The 19,334-nt window shown below is 40.6% G+C and overlaps 1 protein-coding gene across 1 annotated transcript in view; it reads right to left on the reverse strand.

Moving 5' to 3' along the window:
- Positions 1–220: 220 nt before the first annotated feature.
- Positions 221–19,334, reverse strand: part of LOC126274804 (uncharacterized) — a 136,652-nt gene continuing 117,538 nt past the window's right edge. Inside the window, exon 5 of the mRNA XM_049977143.1 lies at positions 221–803. Within this exon, the coding sequence (XP_049833100.1) occupies positions 678–803 (126 nt within the window). The 3' untranslated portion in view covers positions 221–677. The remainder of the gene's footprint in view (positions 804–19,334) is intronic.

Consider the following 19,334-nt stretch of genomic DNA (forward strand, 5'->3'; position numbering starts at 1 on the left):
TGTGTTCCTAAAGTTATATGACTCCCTCTCCTGAGAAGAAATGCTATTAATACGATTTATCCATTGTAGGTGAACGTTGCGAGTGATTTCCTCCGAAACAGGGCACGATACAGTGCATCCAGTGGTACTAGACACACACTTCTTTTGGTTGGCTTCTTGAGTTTGCCCGACTGCTGAAAATGCGAGTGAGTGACACTTCAAAAGGATAGCTAAAACAATATGAGAGTTGACAGTTTACTTTATTCCAGCAAATATTTGTGTAACTTACTTTTGCTTTCTAATGGAAATAAATTATATATTATTGTGCATGCATAACTTGGTCAGATGTCTTAATAAATTGTTGTAGAGATTTTTCAGTTTCATATGTACAATTATCTCTATTACTTGCGAAAAGTTCTGTCGCTCTCTGTATAAAATCTAGTAAACCGCATAAATAGGTACAATCAAAGCATTACCACTGAACAATTACTGGAAAACTAATGTATACCTCTGCTGTTACAGAGCATATGTAAATACTGATGTTATTGAACAAACTGTACTCAGAAAAGAATTTCTTCTCATAAATACGAGCTTTGTATGCTCGTACACTAAAACATTGTCTTTCATGGTTTCACAATACCCAAATGAACAACCGTTACCGAATCACATAAATTTCTGTGTGGTACGTTGACTTTACGTTATCCGTCTCTGGGTCTGAGGTTCCTCAAAAGCGTCTGTTGTGCATCAACCGGTTCCGCTGATGTGGTTTCGGTTCTTTTTCGAATCTCTGCAGCGTAGAAGGCGGCAATCACCAGAATGGATAACTGAAACACCAGAACAAAAAGGTTAGCCACACTGTTAGTAGCAGAAGTGAAATTTAACACATATCCTAAGTTAAATAAATTAACTATTAATAGTATTGCATTAACTGACGGTTCCGTTGGTTCTTGAGAAAATATTTTATATATTATTAAGGAAAAACACTTGACACTGGTGTGATATCCTACAGTTTGTATGATGTTACTCTTGTGTGTTTTTTCAGTAATGTTAATAACATTTATAAAAATATTACGAATTCGTATTCACGAATTATTAAGCGAAGTAGCACCTCTCCACCTTTATTGAACTGCTTATGAAACGAAGGCTCACGGATTTTGAAGCCTGTTCCATGCTGCCACAGTTTTTTCTTAAAGTTCAGACATAATGAGCATGATAGAAATCTTAAAAAATTAGTTTCCAAGACAGGAAATTATTCACTTTTATGATATTCATGTTCTCGACAGCACCATTCTGCAAACGAAACACATCACTAGCACGTATTATCTGTCAAAATACATATGTTCTTACACAACCAAGGCCACACTTTGTAAACAGTGGCCAGTTACCAGTGATACCTGGAACATCCAATTAGAAGTTGTGAGCTGATATTATGGAGATGGACAGCTTCCCGTCTCCATAAGCACACACAACCACACAACGGTGGTTCACAGATGGTTAAAAAAATTATTAGTATCCTCCTTACAGAGCTCCAGCATCACAATTCCAGTGTATAAATTGTAAATCTATAAATAATTAAAATTTGCTCTCTGTATCACACGAAACCCTTCCACGTGGTGATTAAACTCATTCCAGACTCTTGTGTACGAGTATCTGTAGCTACACCAAACTGATAACATACTTGGATGTACTCTTTAACGGAGGTCCAAAGAAAAAACAGTTGTGCCAGAACAGTGCTACGGAAACAGAGTTTCATCACAGATTCAAGCAGAGTCGAAGGCTTCTTGGTGAAAAAAGGTGGACGGAGTCAAACTGAACGCAAAGAGAGTAAAGCGAAATGCATTCAGTTCATTCAAAAGCAAAATTTTGGCAACTCACTTGATCAATAATCCTAGAATTTTTGGTCTGTGGCGGACAGATATCACAATATTTGACCGTCTACTGACCATACTGGTGCCGAAACGGAAGATGATATAGCAGATTGTTATCCTGAATTCAGTTTTCAGAAATATTTTCACTACTACAGTAAAACCCCTCCTTTCAGTCTAGGCATTAGCCCTGAAATGGTAGATATTGAGTAAATTGTTCATGGAATAGAAAGGCTAGTAAAATGGCTTTTCAGTGAACGGATCTTGAACAGATGAGATAGCCGTAAATTTCTACACACGTCAAGCAAAAGTACTTGCTCCCTTTCTAGCAGATTAATGGAGCATTGAAGAGTATCGAGTGACAGGAGCAAAATGCAGGTAATTACCGTTTTCAAAGAGGGTCATCTGACGAATGTACAATATTATAGTCATATCTTCCAGCCAATAATGCCATATGATCATTTCTTTTCTTATCGCTGAAATCATTCTATTGTACAATTGTGGGAAACTTTTATACTCACATTTTTTGCAGAACGAAACTTCCTTAGATAGACAACATCATGGAGTGAGGAAAACAAGATCTTGCAAACTTCAGTTCGCCCTATTTATGCATGAGACTCAGAGTGACGTAGGCAACGGCGGGAATTCCAGACGATATTGTTGTCCATAAGACAGTTGCAATGCCAGAGGACTCTATCGAAATGCAGACATACTTGCAAAGTAACATCAGTTAGTGTAAGGACACCAAGTTGAACATTGAAAAAATGGCAAAAAGTTACTGGAAACCATAACAATAACAAAATACCTATAATTACCCGTCCAGAGCGATCTAAAGTGAAATGATCACATAGGTCATAAGTAGAAAATGGAAGTGACAAGTTGAGATGGATTGCAAAACCTTAAGGAAACGCAGTTCATCCATGGAAACAGAGGGACACACGTCAAGGTAAGACAGTATTTGCTTTGTTTCACAGAGTACAATCAAGGACAGCCTCAACCCCTCTGTTAGCAATCGCTGATTCAAGTTGGAAATATGAATCAGCATTCATCAGTAATCACCTGAATATTGCGACAACAATTTTAATCAAAAATTAGTTCAGAACCATCGACTCAATCCTGCAGAACACCTGAGAATTTGAAATGCAATCCATTACTAGGGAAAACGTCTGATCGAGAATCATCACATCTTGTGTAGAAGGTAATAATGGCTTTTGTTGCATATACAGGCAAGAGTAGTAGTAGTAGTAGTAGTAGTAGTAGTAGTAGTAGTGGTAGTAGTAGTGGTGGTAGTGATGGTGGTGGTGGTAGTTGTGGTGGTGGTGGTGGTGGTGGTGGTGGTGGTGGTGGTGGTAGTACTAGTGTTAGTAGTAGTAATAGTAGCCATATGCCTATTTTGGCCCAGTTATAAATGTGGTAGTCCCACTACCTGCACATCCTGATGCACTTTGACCTTGAATGCGATCATCAACTTTCAAGGTTATCACATTGTTATCAGTTAGTTCATTGCATGTTCCACAAATCAGTTGAACTATTCTTTTATCTAAATTATGTAGAATAAGTCAATTTACAGGCTGTGTATATGTTCAGTGGGTTAACATTAATGAACACACTATTTTTTTAGTGCTACTCAATCTACTACATTGTCCAGGACAAATGATTTTAGCTTACGTCCAAAATTTGCTCTGTGTCCTGTCAGACGCTTTATGTTATTAGGCAACTGCTCAAAGATTTTTCTGCATATTGAGCTCCTTCCTGTGCCCCTGACTGCTTTAATAGTGGGAAATTAAGGTCATTTTTTTGCTCTAGTGTTCTAGATATGGATCTCAGCATTATTTTAAAATTGCGATGGACTGTTTGTGACAAATTTCATTAGTGAATAAAGCAAATATGTATTTGTGGTGGTGTAGTTAAAATGTCTGGCTCTTTGAACAGCGACCTACAAGATGTCCATGGACGAGCACCTCATATTATCCTTACTCGTCACTTTGGTACAATCAGCACTTTCTTTCTAAGTGGTGAGTTACTGCACTGTTTAGTGGAAATAGGTAAAATATATTAGGAGATTAATTTGTTTGTTTCCAAGGTTAGCAATCACGTGAAGAACAAAAGTAGCTGAACTTCATTGTTTGAAAAGTTCTGTAATATGTTTCCTCTAGATCAAGTTTTCGACATACAGTCAAAAATTTGAAGCGTTCTATCCTATTTACTGACTCCTGCTCATATGCTATGTCAGTTGCTGGTATGACTCTATTTGTTGTGTAGAACAGAAGTGAATAGAGTGTTTTTCAAAATTTAGAGAGAGTCAACTTTCTGAGAACCACTCAGTACATCTTTGAGAAAATTCATTTGCAATTTCTTCTGTTGTTTCCTCTAAAGGGATTCTACATCTAAATCTACATCCATACTCCGCAAGCCACCTGACGGTGTGTGGCGGAGGGTAGCCTGAGTACCTCTATCGGTTCTCCTTTTTATTCCAGTCTGGTATTGTTCGTGGAAAGAAGGATTGTCGGTATGCCTCTGTGTGGGCTCTAATCTTTCTGATTTTATCCTCATGGTCTCTTCGCGAGATATACATAGGAGGGAGCAACATACTGCTTGACTCCTCGGTGAAGGTATGTTCTCGAAACTTTAACAAAAGCCCGTACCGAGCTACTGAGCGTCTCTCCTGCAGAGTCTTCCACTGGAGTTTATCTATCATCTCCGTAACGCTTTCGCGATTACTAAATGATCCTGTAACGAAGCGCGCTGCTCTCCGTTGGATCTTCTCTACCTCTTGTATCAACCGTATTTGGTACGTATCCAACACTGATGAGCAGTATTCAACCAGTGGGCGAACAAATGTACTGTAACCTACTTCCTTTGTTTTCGGGTTGCATTTCCTTAGGATTCTCTCAATGAATCTCAGCCTGGTATCTGCTTTACCGACGATCAACTTTATATGATCATTCCATTTTAAATCACTCCTAATGCGTATTCCCAGATAATTTATGGAATTAACTGCTTCCAGTTGCAGACCTGCTATATTGTAGCTAAATGATAAGGGATCTTTCTTTCTATGTATTTGGAGCACATTACACTTGTTTACATTGAGATTCAATTGCCATTTCCTGCACCACGCGTCAATTCGCTGCAGATCCTCCTGCATTTCAGTGCAATTTTCCATTGTTAGAACCTCTCGATATACCACAGCATTATAATACCAGCATCATCTGCAGAAAGTACCAGCTCTGCTTGGTGAATGTTAAGTTGAAAGTTATTCACATATACAAGGGGTAGGAGTGGACCCAAAATTGAATACTGTAGGACTCCATTTGTGATTTCTTCCCAGTCACTAAAATTTTCTATCCATCCAGTATTGTCTGCCTCATTTAGTACAACTTTCTGCATTCAGTTTGTTAACTGTGATTCAAACCTGCTGTATATAAAGCTTTCAACTCAATAATCTTTGCGTCTTTCTTAGAGAATAACATGACCTAAATAATCAAACGCCTAGGAAAGATAAAAAAAATACCAACTGACGATGTTTTATTATTTAAGACTTGTTCTATTGGAATAGTGAATGTATAAATAGAAATTTCCCAAGCAAACGCCCGTGAAGCCAAACTGACATATGCTAAGTAAATTGTTTCTACTTCACTGTGAAACTATTCCTGAATACATTACTTTCTTCGAATATCTTGGAAGAAGATGTCAATAAGGAAAATGGGCAGTAATTACTCAAGTATTTGTTGTCACCTTTCTTATGAAGAGATTTAACAACTACATATTTTAACCTGTCTGGAAAGAATGCGTGCGCCAGTGATGAAACACAAACATCACTAATGATATTACTTATTGTGTTGAAATAATTTTTCAGAATTCAGTCTGTAATTCCATCAATGCCACATGAGCTTTGGTTTTTTAGAATTTTTATATCTCTATTGATTTCAGTGAAGGATGTTTATTCTATTTCTAATTGCTTCATGTTTTGTGGAATTACATTTTTAATATATTCTCTTGCTTCTTCAACTGAAACATTTAATCTCATTTTTGCTCCAATATTTGGTAAGTGATTGTTGAAAGTACTCACAACTTGTGAATTATCAGTCACACGCTGTCATTTAGCTTAATTGTCACAATATCTTGTACACTAACTGGCTGTCCAGTCTCCTGTTTGACGATACCCAATATAGTTTTAATCTTATTATCTACGTTATTGATTTCCATACATTCTTCTTGAGATTTTAATGACCTTTCTTAAAATATTACAATATTTTTGTAGTATGCAAATAATGTCAGATCTGGACTTAGTATGGCCTTTATATAAATTTATTTCTTCCTCTTACATTACTTTGTAATTCCCTTACTTATCTACAGCTTACTTGTTTTGTAATAGATCTTCTGGATAACTTTTTAGGAAAGCAACTTTCAGATACCGACAGAAATTTAGAATGGGACAAACTGTATTTGACGTTACCATCTGTTTCTACAGGGTGTCCCTGTCTGCAGCTCATGGACTAGTGGCTAGCATTGCTGCACTGAATCACAGGGTTCCGGGTTCGATTCCTGGCCAAGTTGGGGATTTTCTCTGCCTGGGACTGGGTGTTTTTGTTGTCCTTATCATTCCATCATCATTTGTGAAAGTGGCTCGATTGGAGTCTGTACAGATTGGGAATTTGTATGGGCGCTGAAGACCATGCAGTTGAGTGCCCCACAAACCAAACATCACTACAAGGTGTCCCATCGAAAACTAGTATGCCTTATGTTCCAGTTAATCATTCTTAGCCAAATTCCTTGTGAAATGGTCTGTATGCCCATGGTCTACTTCGAGCATCTCTCATCAACAGGTAACTGCATGTTTTTTAATGTTACTATTATCCTTTTTTAGTTAGTTCATTCTTACCTGAATGTTGGGTGTGAGGCGCACCATATTAAATATTTCCACATGTATATTGTCGTCATGCAATAGTTTAGGATGGATGCAGATAATGCATCACTAGAAAAATATAGTTGTTGACAATTATTACTATTATTACAAATGGCTCAGGCCTACCAAAGTGTATGTGCAATAACATCTTTCAACTAAGTCTGCAATCAGAACTATAATACCAAGGCTCTCTAGCTGGTTTACAGACTTTATTTCTTATTATCAGCTATTAAATAACAAAATCATCTAATAAAAATACGTTATACACACCAGGTAGCCAAAAGGTAAACAAACACATGATTATGAGAGAAGAAAAAGGCTGTTAGATTTCAGGAATAAAGAAAGTATTTGATTTTAGAAAAGGATACGAATATCACTTAATCTGCAGAACCTCATTCTTTGTCTACGTACACTCACAAGATGACCAAAGATGGTAACAAAGAGATGTGTTATCTCCAAGATAATGTCACAGTCGATATCTCGAAAATAATCAAAATTATTTACCATTTATTGCAATATTTCAAGCACTTTGTATGCAAGTGAAATATTTCTGCGTCTAAATTGTCTGCATTATTTACTACAATTGTCACGGCTTGTGTATTAGCATTAATGATGAAGACTTTCAGGTTAAAGAGCACTTTTAAGAGTTAAACAAGTGTGTTATACCGAAGCCTGTTGTATAAAAACAATGATTTCCTTTTAGCAATAGTGATTTATTTTTCATAGGTACCAAAGTACAAAAACGTATGTTTGCAAATATATCAAAACTGCTCATTGACACTGAATTTATTACAAAAAATATGCTGTTACTCTCGCTAAAACATGATTCCAAAACACATGAGAAGAGGGAAAGTGCATATTTAATGCAAACAGCAATGTGTCTTCACGAGAAGAACAACACTCCCATCTCTTCTTGGAAACAAATTTTACACAGAGAAGCATTGTCAGTAGCCCCTGCTGTCACTTGCTGGTCAAATGATGGTGTGCTCTTGGGTTATCAGTGTCACAGATTCAAGAAGATCTGAAGGGCGTTCAGTAGTAGCTGCATCCTTCACTGTAATGAACATGTCTTTTTTCTAACATACAATATTCACATAATCTTTGAATCTTGGGAAATGACAGAACAAGATCAATCAACGGATCGTCAATTTCTTCCCGACGTTTCATGCCTCCAACACCATGGGAACAAATCATTTGCTTATCATTAACAAAGTAAAAGACTACAGTGTCACTCAGTTTGTTTCAATTCTGCTTAACATCTAATGAAGAATCACGGAATTATGTTAGTCTCATCTTACATGTGTTGAATTTAGGATGAGCTACTTTTATGAAGATGAGGATGTTCTACACATCATGTGTTAAACTGTATGACAGTGCTGATTCAGGAGATGAATGCAGGCATATTTCCGTAATAGATTTAGATGTCTCATACATCATGTGTTTAGCTGCATGATGGGGAATGAATGCAGCATTTTATATTCAGTTGTAGATAAACATTTCCCCATAATATGTGAAATTTAGCTTGCTTGGAGACTGCATCAGTGCATATGTGCAGATGTCAGCAAGTCTAATCAGGAAATGGACAAAGCAAGTTGAAGCTTGTTCTAGCAAGCTATGACAATCAAAAGCAAGTTGAGACTTAACAAGTCAATACTTGTGAGGAAAACCATGTTCCCTCTTTAATACATTGTTGCTTGGAAATTTACTGTGGTACATAAATCAGGGTGATGATTGTGATGAGATGCATATAGAAAGCAGTAGTATTTGCCAAGTAAGTCAGCAAGTGGTGGGGGTAAGGGATTCCCTGGAATTTCTTATCTTGTGTGAATCAACAACAGGGTATTCCCTATGGAATTTTCAATAGCTTCCAGGCCTACAGTCACCTCTTTCTCTTTTTTATTTCCAAGAAATGTGTTTCCTTCATACTGTCTCCACCCAAGCTAGCTCTTAACGGAGAAATACTACATTAAAAAAACATAGTGAACCAGACATCAACATCTGTCACATGGGATCCTATAGTATTCTAGACAGACACATGCTGTGACATCAAGACAGAAAAATATACTACTAGTGCCTTTGGAAAATACTGTTGTCCATCCTTTCATTTGCGGTTGTAGGCACAGCAACACCTTCTGCATTTAAGAGGTGTCGAGTGAGTTATCTTGTCTGTTGTTGAAACTTCTTGGCAGGTTAAAACTGTGTGCCCGACCGAGACTCGAAATCGGGACCTTTGCCTTTCGTGGGCAAGTGCTCTACCATCTGAGCTACCGAAGCACGACTCACGGCCGGTCCTCACAGCTATACTTCTGCCAGTATCTCGTCTCCTACCTTCCAAACTTAAAGTAAACTTAAAGTAGAGCTGTGAGGACCGGTCGTGAGTCGTGCTTCGGTAGCTCAGATGGCAGAGCACTTGCCTGCGAAAGGCAAAGGGTTCGAGTCTCGGTCGGGCACACAATTTTAATCTGCCAGGAAGTTTCATATCAGCGCACACTCCGCTGCAGAGTGAAAATCTCATTATGGTTGTCTGTCGTTGTTTGGATGTCAAGCGAGTAAGAGTGTAAGTACAATTAACTGCCTCATAGTTCCTATAACACAGCATCAAGAGACATTTGCTGTCCTACTTTGAATCAAATAGTAGTTTACTAAGGATTTTAAACACGTAGGTTAATTTATTGGCAGTCAACCAGTAAGGTGGCCACCCATTAACATGCTGGGAATGGTGGCCACCTAAAGGGAGGATTATGATCACATAGGGAGAATGAGCTTCACCTGGTAGGGGAACAGCGGCTTTCTACAAGGAAGTACGTGGAAGTAAGTGGAATACTGTGCATGTGCAGAAGCCATAGGTGCGCCATATTTGTTTACGGTGTCGTCGTAACTGCGTCTGCTTAACATCTACCGTACAGCAAGCTACGTAAATTTAAGATATCTTGGGTAAGATATTCCGGAGGTAAAATAGTCCACCCAACGGACCTCTAGGCGGGGACTACTCAAGAGGACATCATTATCAAGAGAAAGAAAACTAGCATTCTACGGATCGGAGAGTGTAATGTCAGATCACTTAATCGAGCAGGTAGGTTAGAAAATTTAAAAAGGGAAATGGATTGGTTAAAGTTAGATATAGTGGGAATTAGTGAAGTTCGGTGGCAGGAGGAACAAGACTTCTGGTAAGCTGAATACAGGGTTATAAATACTAAATCACATAGGGGTAATGCAGGAGTCGCTTTAATAATGAAAAAAAATAGGAGTGCGGGTAAGCTACTACCAACAGCATAGTGAACGCATTATTGTGGCCAAGATAGACACAAAGCCCATGCCTACTACAGTAGTACAAGTTTATATGCCAACTAGCTCTGCAGATGATGAAGAAATTGCTGAAATGTATGATGAGATAAAAGAAATTATTCAGGTAGTGAAGGGAGACGAAAATTTAATAGTCATGGGTGACTGGAATTCGAGAGTGAGAAAAGGGAGAGAAGGAAATATAGTGGGTAAATATGGATTGGGGGAGAGAAATGGAAGAGGAAGCCATCTGGTAGAATTTTGCACAGAGCATAACTTAATAATAGCTAACACTTGGTTCAAGAATCATAAAAGAATGTTGTATACATGGAAGAATCCAGCAGATACTAGAAGGTATCAGATAGATTATATAATGGTAAGACAGAGATTTAGGAACCAGGTTTTAAATTGTAAGACATTTATAGGGCAGATGTGGACTCTGACCACAATCTATTGGTTATGAACTGTAGATTAAAACTGAAGAAACTGCAAAAAGGTGGGAATTTAGGGAGATGGGCCTGGATAAACTGAAAGAACCAGAAACGAAAGAAACGAAAGAAAAATTCGGAGTAGGTATTAAAGTCCATGGAGAAGAAATAAAAACTTTGAGGTTCGCCAATGACATTGTAATTCTGTCAGATACAGCACAGGACTTGGAAGAGCAGTTGAACGGAATGTACAGTGTCTTGAAAGGAGGATATAAGATGAACGTCAACAAAAGCAAAACGAGGATAATGGAATGTAGTCGAATTTAGTCGGGTGATGCTGAAGGTATTAGATTAGGAAATGAGACCCTTAATGTAGTACAGGAGTGTTGCTATTTGGGGAGCAAAATAACTGACGATGGTCGAAGTAGAGAGGATATATAATGTAGACTGGCAATGGCAAGGAAAGCGTTTCTGAAGAAGAGAAATTTGTTAACATCGAGTATAGATTTAAGTGTCAGGAAGTCGTTTCTGAAAGTATTTGTATGGAGTGTAGACGTGTATGGAAGTGAAACATGGACGATAAGTAGTTTGGACAAGAAGAGAATAAATGCCTTCGAAATGTGGTGCTACAGAAGAATGCTGAAGATTACATAGGTAGATGACGTAACTAATGAGGAGTTTTTTTTTTTTTTTGGATCATCAGTCTACTGACTGGTTTGATGCAGCCCACCACGAATTCCTCCCCTGTGCTAACCTCTTCATCTCAGAGTAGCACTTGCAACCTACGTCCTCAATTATTTGCTTGACGTATTCCAATCTCTGTCTTCCTCTACAATTTTTGCCCTCTACAGATCCCTCTAGTACCATGGAAGTCATTCCCTCATGTCTTAGAAGATGTCCTATCATCCTGTCCGTTCTCCTTATCAGTGTTTTCCACATATTCCTTTCCTCTCCGATTCTGCGTAGAACCTCCTCATTCCTTACCTTAACAGTCCACCTAATTTTCAACATTCGTCTATAGCACCAAATCTCAAATACTTCGATTCTCTTCTGTTCCGGTTTTCCCACAGTCCATGTTTCACTACCATAGAATGCTGTACTCCAGACGTACATCCTCAGAAATTTCTTCCTCAAATTAAGGCCGGTATTTGATATTAGTAGACTTCTCTTGGCCAGAAATGCCTTTTTTGCCATAGCGAGTCTGCTTTTGATGTCCTCCTTGCTCCGTCCGTCATTGGTTATTTTACTGCCTAGGTAGCAGAATTCCTTAATTTCATTGATTTCGTGACCATCAATCCTGATGTTAAGTTTCTCGCTCTTCTCATTTCTACTACTTCTAATTACCTTCGTCTTTCTCTGGTTTACTCTCAAACCATACTGTGTACTCATTAGACTGTTCATTCCGTTCAGCAGATCATTTAATTCTTCTTCACTTTCACTCAGGATAGCAATGTCATCAGCGAATCGTATCATTGATATCCTTTCAATTTGTATTTTAATTCCACTCCTGAACCTTTCTTTTATTTCCATCATTGCTTCCTCGATGTACAGATTGAAGAGTAGGGGCGAAAGGCTACAGCCTTGTCTTACACCCTTCTTAATACGAGCACTTGGTTCTTGATCGTCCACTTTTGTTATTCCCTCTTGGTTGTTGTACATATTGTACATGACCCGTCTCTCCCTATAGCTTACCCCTACTTTTTTCAGAATCTCGAACAGCTTGCACCATTTTATATTGTCGAACGCTTTTTCCAGGTCGACAAATCCGATGAATGTGTCTTGATTTTTCTTCAGCCTTGGTTCCATTATTAGCCGTAACGTCAGAATTGCCTCTCTCGTGCCTTTACTTTTCCTAAGCCAAACTGATCGTCACCTAGCGCATTCTCAATTTTCTTTTCCATTCTTCTGTATATTATTCTTGTAAGCAGCTTCGATGCATGCTCTGTTAAGCTGATTGTGCGATAATTCTCGCACTTGTCAGCTCTTGCCGTCTTCGGAATTGTGTGGATGATGCTTTTCCGAAAGTCAGATGGAATGTCGTCAGACTCATATATTCTACACACCAACGTGAATAGTCGTTTTGTTTCCACTTCCCCTAATGATTTTAGAAATTCTGAGGGACTGTTATCTATCCCTTCTGCCTTATTTGACCGTAAGTCCTCCAAAGCTCTTTTAAATTCCGATTCTAATACTGGATCCCCTATCTCTTCTAAATCGACTCCTGTTTCTTCTTCTATCACATCAGACAAATCTTCACCCTCATAGAGGCTTTCAATGTATTCTTTCCACCTATCTGCTCTCTCCTCTGCATTTAACAGTGGAAATCTCGTTGCACTCTTAATGTTACCACCGTTGCTTTTAATGTCACCAAAGGTTGTTTTGACTTTCCTGTATGCTGAGTCTGTCCTCCGACAACCATATCTTTTTCGATGTCTTCACATTTTTCCTGCAGCCATTTCGTCTTAACTTCGTTGCACTTCCTATTTATTTCATCCTTCAGCGACTTGTATTTCTGTATTCCTGATTTTCCCGGAACATGTTTGTACTTCCTCCTTTCATCAATCAACTGAAGTATTTCTTCTGTTGCCCATGGTTTCTTCGCAGCTACCTTCTTTGCACCTATGTTTTCCTTCCCAACTTCTGTGATGGCCCTTTTTAGAGACGTCCATTCCTCTTCAACTGTGTTGCCTACTGCGCTATTCCTTATTGCTGTATCTATAGCGTTAGAGAACTTCAGACGTATCTCGTCATTCCTTAGAACTTCCGTATCCCACTTCTTAGCGTATTGATTCTTCCTGACTAATGTCTTGAACTTCAGCCTACTCTTCATCACTACTATATTGTGGTCTGAGTCTATATCTGCTCCAGGGTACGCCTTACAATCCAGTATCCGATTTCGGAATCTCTGTCTGACCATGATGTAATCTAATTGAAATCTTCCCGTATCTCCCGGCCTTTTCCAAATATACCTCTACCTCTTGTGATTCTTGAACAGGGTATTCGCTATTACTAGCTGAAACTTGCTACAGAACTCAATTAGTCTTTCTCCTCTTTCATTCCTTGTTCCAAGCCCATATTCTTCTGTAACCTTTTCTTCTACTCCTTCCCCTACAACTGCATTCCAGTCGCCCATGACTATTAGATTTTCGTCCCCCTTTACATACTGCATTACCCTTTCAATATCCTCATACACTTTCTCTATCTGTTCATCTTCAGCTTGCGACGTCGGCATGTATACCTGAACTATCGTTGTCGGTGTTGGTCTGCTGTCGATTCTGATTGGAACAACCTGGTCACTGAACTGTTCACAGTAATCACCCTCTGCCCTACCTTCCTATTCATAACGAATCCTACACCTGTTGTACCATTTTCTGCTGCTGTTGATATTACCCGATACTCATCTGACCAGAAATCCTTGTCTTCCTTCCACTTCACTTCACTGACCCCTACTATATCTAGATTGATCTTTTGCATTTCCCGTTTCAGATTTTCTAGTTTCCCTACCACGTTCAAGCTTCTGACATTCCACGCCCCTACTCGTAGAACATTATCCTTTCGTTGATTATTCAATCTTTTTCTCATGGTAACCTCCTCCTTGGCAGTCCCCTCCCGGAGATCCGAATGGGGGACTATTCCGGAATCGTTTGTCAATGGATAGATCATCATGACACTTCTTCAACTACAGGCCACATGTCCTGCGGATACACGTTACGTGTCTTTAATGGAGTGGTTTCCATTGCCTTCTGCATCCTCACGTCGTTGATCATTCCTGATTCTTCCGCCTTTATGGGCTATTTCCCACCCCTAGGACAAGAGAGTGCCCTGAACCTCTCTCCGCTCCTCAGCCCTCTTTGACAAGGCCGCTGGCAGAATGAGGCTGACTTCTTATGCCGGAAGTCTTCGGCCGCCAATGCTGATTATTTATCAAAATTCAGGCAGTGTCGGGGATCGAACCCAGGACCGAAGACGTTTTGATTAGACCACGAGTACACCTTCAAATGAGGAGGTATTGAATAGAATTGGGGAGAAGAGGAGTTTGTGGCACAACTTGACAAGAAGAAGGGACCGGTTTGTAGGACATATTCTGAGGCATCAAGGGATCACAAATTTAGCATTGGAGGACAGCCTGGAGGGTAAAAATCGTAGAGAGAGACCAAGAGATGAATACACTAAGCAGATTCAGAAGGATGTAGGTTGCAGTAAGTAAGGAGATGAAGAAGCTTGCGCAGGATAAAGTAGCATGGAGAGCTGCATCAAACCAGTCTCAGGACTGAAGACAACAACAACAACAGATTTCGTGTTTGTTTTGAATACAGTCCAGAGTCAGTTAGTGCTTATTTTCATTGTTTCCAACAAGAAGTTTCTAGCAACCACAGTTTAATCAGCTATCAGCCGCCTTTTGTGAATTAGTAGTCTAGTTGAAATTGGTAACTTAACCCTCTACAGTAAATTGTTGATTTCTTAGGATGGATAGGATGTGTGACTGCTGTGTACGGACGCAGGAGAAGCTGGCCACTGTTCGCGAACAGCTGAACGTGTTGATGGCCACGGTCAGCCGTCTGCAGGCTGCTGCCTCGGAGTGTAGCGGCAGTAGGGAGTCTGGTCCGTGGCATGGTACACCCCAAGTGTTACATGCTTCATTCACCCACTGTCCCTGTTGTCGAGACATCTTCGCGGGTACCGAGCGCTGTTGGGCCTCCCTCTCTCCAAGGGGAGTGACGGCTTCAACAGTGTTGGCATCGCACGAGGTGGAGGGTTAATGTGAAGACTGTCCGTGTGGCACCGCCCGCTCTGCCTGTGAGTGGACATGTGGCCGCTCCTTTAGCAAGGTCCGAGTTGGCACACGAGGGGAGGGATTTATTAGTGATTGGGAGCTCCAACGTTAGGCGGGTGATGGAGCCTCTTAGGGAAATAGTAAAATGGTCTGCTTGCCGGGGGGTCTCATCCGAGATGTGGAGGAGGTTCTGCCGGCGGCGATAGAAACCGTTGGGTGCACCCGACTGCAAATTGTTGCTTATGTCGGAACCATCTGGGTTCAGAGGTCATCCTTAGTTCACACGGGCGGTAGGCGAAGTTGGTAAGGGCGGAAAGCCTCCCTCGCGAAATGGAATCTGAGCTGACTATTTGTAGTGTCGTTCCCAGAACCGATCACGGTCGTTTGGTTTGGAGCCGAGTGGAAGGCTTAAACCAGAGTCTCAGACGATTCTGCGGAGATCTGGGGTGCAAATTTCTCCACCTCCGCTATCGGGTGGAGAAATGCAGGGTCCCCCTGAGTAGGTCAGGCGTGCACTACACGCAGGAAGCGGCTACAAGGGTAACGGAGTACATGTGGAGTGCACATGTGGGTTCTTTAGGTTAGAGAATTCCTTTCCTAGGCCCGACAAGATGCCTCCTGAGACGCGACAAGGTAGCAGTAGGCAAATCGCAACATGGAATGACAATATTAGTATGGTAATAGCAAACTGCAGGAGCGCCTATTGAAAGGTCACAGAACTGCTCTCATTAATAAACGGTCACACTACCCACATAGTACAAGGGACGGAAAATTGGGTGAAGCCAGATGTAAACAGTAATGAAATCCTAAACTCAGACTGGAATGTATACCGCAGAGACAGGCTAGACAGTGAAGGGGGCGGCGTCTTTATAGCGATTAAAAGTGCAATAATATCGGAGGAAATTGACGGAGATCAGAAATGTAAAATAATTTGGGTGAAGGTCATGGTTAAAGCAGGCTGAAACATGGTAATTGGATGTCTCTATAGGCCCCTCGGTTCAGCAGTTGTTGTGGCAGAACACCTGAAGGAAAATTCGGAAAAAATTTAGAGTAGATTTCCGGCACATGTTATAGATTTGGGTGGAGATTTTAATTTACCAGATATAGACTGGGAGACTCAAACGTTTATAACGGGTGGCAGGGACAAAGAATCCATTGAAATTTTTTAAAGTGCTTTATCTGAAAACTACCTTGAGCAGTTAAACAGAGAACCGACTCGTGGCGATAACATATTAGACCTTCTGGTGACAAACGGATCCGAACTATTTGAAACAGTTAACGCAGAACAAGGAATCAGAGATCATAAAGATGTTACAGCATCGGTGATTTCAGTTGTAAATAGAAATATTAAAAAAGGGAGGAAGTAACAAAAAGAAGATTTCAGTGTACTTGACGGCTCAACACAAAAGTTTTATCTCAAGTGCAGACAGAGTTGAGGTTTAATGGACAACGTTCAAAATCATCGTACAAAATGCATTAGATAAGTAAGTGCCAAGCAAGATCAGATCCACCGTGGTCCAACAACCGAGTTAGAAAACTGCCACGGAAGCAAAGGGAACTTCACAGCAAACATAAACATAGCCAAAGCCTTGCAGACAAACAAAAATTACATGAAGCGAAATGTAGTGTGAGGAGGGCTATGCGAAAGGCGTTCAACGAATTCAAAACTAAAGTTCTATGTACTGACTTGGCAGAAAATCCTAAGAAATTTTGGTCTTATGTCAAAGCGGTAGGTGGATCAAAGCAAAATGTGTAGACACTCAGTGACTAAAATGGTTCTGAAACAGTGGATGGACGACTAAAGGCCGAAATACTAAATGCCATTTTCCAAAGCTGTCTCACAAAGGAAGACTGCACTGTAATTCCTTCTCTAGATTGTCGCAAAGATGACATAGTGGTAGACATCGCAATAGATGACAGAGGGGTAGAAACAATTAAAATCACTGAAAAGAGGAAAGGGCGCTGGACTTGATGGGATACCAGTTCCATTTTACACAGAGTACGCGAGGGAACCTGCCACCGTTCTTGCAGCGGTGTACTGTAGGTCTCTAGAAGAGCAGGGTTCCAAAAGATTGGAAAATGGCACAGGTTATCCCCATTTTCAAGAAGGTACGTCGAACAAATGTGCAGAACTATAGACCTATATCTCTAAAGTCGATCAGTTGTAGAACTTTGGAACACGTATTATGTTCGAGTATAATGACTTTCTGGAGACTAGAAATCTACTCTGTAGGAATCAGCATGGGTTTCGAAAAAGACAATCGTATGAAACCCAGCTCGTGCTATTCGTCCACGAGACTCAGAGGGACATAGACATGGGTTCCCAGGTAGATGCCATGTTTCTTTACTTCCGCAAGGTGTTTGATACAGTTCCCCACAGTCGTTTAATGAACAAAGTAAGAGCATACGGACTATCAGACCAATTGTGTGATTGGATTGAGGAGTTCCTAGATAACAGAACGCAGCATGTCATTCTCAATGGAGAGAAGTCTTCCGAAGTAAGAGTGATTTCAGGTGTGCCGCAGGGGAGTGTCATAGGACCTTTGCTATTCACAATATACATAAATGACCTGGTGGATGACATCGGAAGTTCACTGAGGCTTTTTGCAGATGATGCTGTGGTGTATCGAGAGGTTGCAACAATGGAAAATTGTACTGAAATGCAGGAGGATCTGCAGCGAATTGACGCATGGTGCACGGAATGGCAATTGAATCTCAATGTAGACAAGTGTAATGTGATGCGAATACATAGAAAGATAGGTCCCTTATCATTTAGCTACAAAATAGCAGGTCAGCAACTGGAAGCAGTTAATTCCATAAATTATCTGGGAGTACTCATTAGGAGTGATTTAAAATGGAATGAACATATAAAATTAATCGTCGGTAAAGCAGATGCCAGACTGAGATTCATTGGAAGAATCCTAAGGTGTGGCATCCGTACCAGATAGGGTTGATGGAAGAGATAGAGAAGATCCAACTGAGAGCAGCGCACTTCGTTACAGGATCACTTAATAATCGCGAAAGCGTTACGGAGATGACAGAGAAACTCCAGAGGAAGACTCTGCAGGAAAGACGCTCAATAGCTCGGTACGGGCTTTTGTTGAAGTTTCGAGAACATACCTTCACCGAGGAGTCAAGCAGAATATTGCTCCCTCCTACGTATATCTTGCAAAGAGACCATGAGGATAAAATCAGAGAGTTTAGAGCCCACACAGGGGCATACCGACAACCTTTCTTCCCACGAACAATATGAGACTGGAATAGAAAGTAATAAAATAGAGGTACTCAAGGTACCCTCCAACACACACCGTCAGATGGCTTGCCGAATATGGATTTAGATGCAAATGTAGATGTAGAATGGTGGCCACCTGGTAGGAGAATGGCATCTGATCAAAGTGGAGAATGGTGGCCACCTAGGGCAATTGGTGGTTAGCCACAGAAGGGGTGGTTACCATCCCAAGGGATAATAGTGGCCATCCAAAAGTGGAATGGAGACTACCTAGGGGAATTGGTGATAACATAAAGAAGGAATTGCGGTCACCTAAGGGGACTGGTGACCTCCCAAAGAGAGAATGGAGGTCACCTATGGGGAATGATGACCATCTTGTAGGGGTATGGTGGCTACCCAAAGAGGGGAAGATGGCAATATAAAAGAGGAATAGTGGCCATCCATAGGTGGAATGGTGACCACCTAGGGGGTTTTGTGTCCAAAAATAGAATGGTGGCCATCTATGGGGATTGGCGAACACCCAAATTGGTAAATGGTCTCTTCATGGGGGAGTTGTAGCTACCTAGTAGGGGAATGGTGACCACCCAGAGGGAATGGTGTCCATCAAACACAGGAATAATTGCCACTGAAAGGGGGAATGGTGGCCACCTACGGGGTTGGTGTCCACCACAAGGGAGAATTATGGTCACTTAAGGAGAATTTTGGCCATCTAAAGAGGAATGGTGACCAACCAAAGAGGAGAAAGGTGGTCACCTAAGAATCGTGGACATCTAGTAGAAGGATGAGACCCACCTAAGAGATTTGGCGAAGACCCAAAGTAGGAATTGTGGTCACCCAGGGGGAGTTATGACTACCTGGTAGGGTAATGGTG

The sequence above is a fragment of the Schistocerca gregaria genome, chromosome 1 (genome assembly GCF_023897955.1).
Source record: "Schistocerca gregaria isolate iqSchGreg1 chromosome 1, iqSchGreg1.2, whole genome shotgun sequence".
In the NCBI taxonomy this organism is placed as follows: Eukaryota; Metazoa; Arthropoda; class Insecta; order Orthoptera; family Acrididae; genus Schistocerca; species Schistocerca gregaria.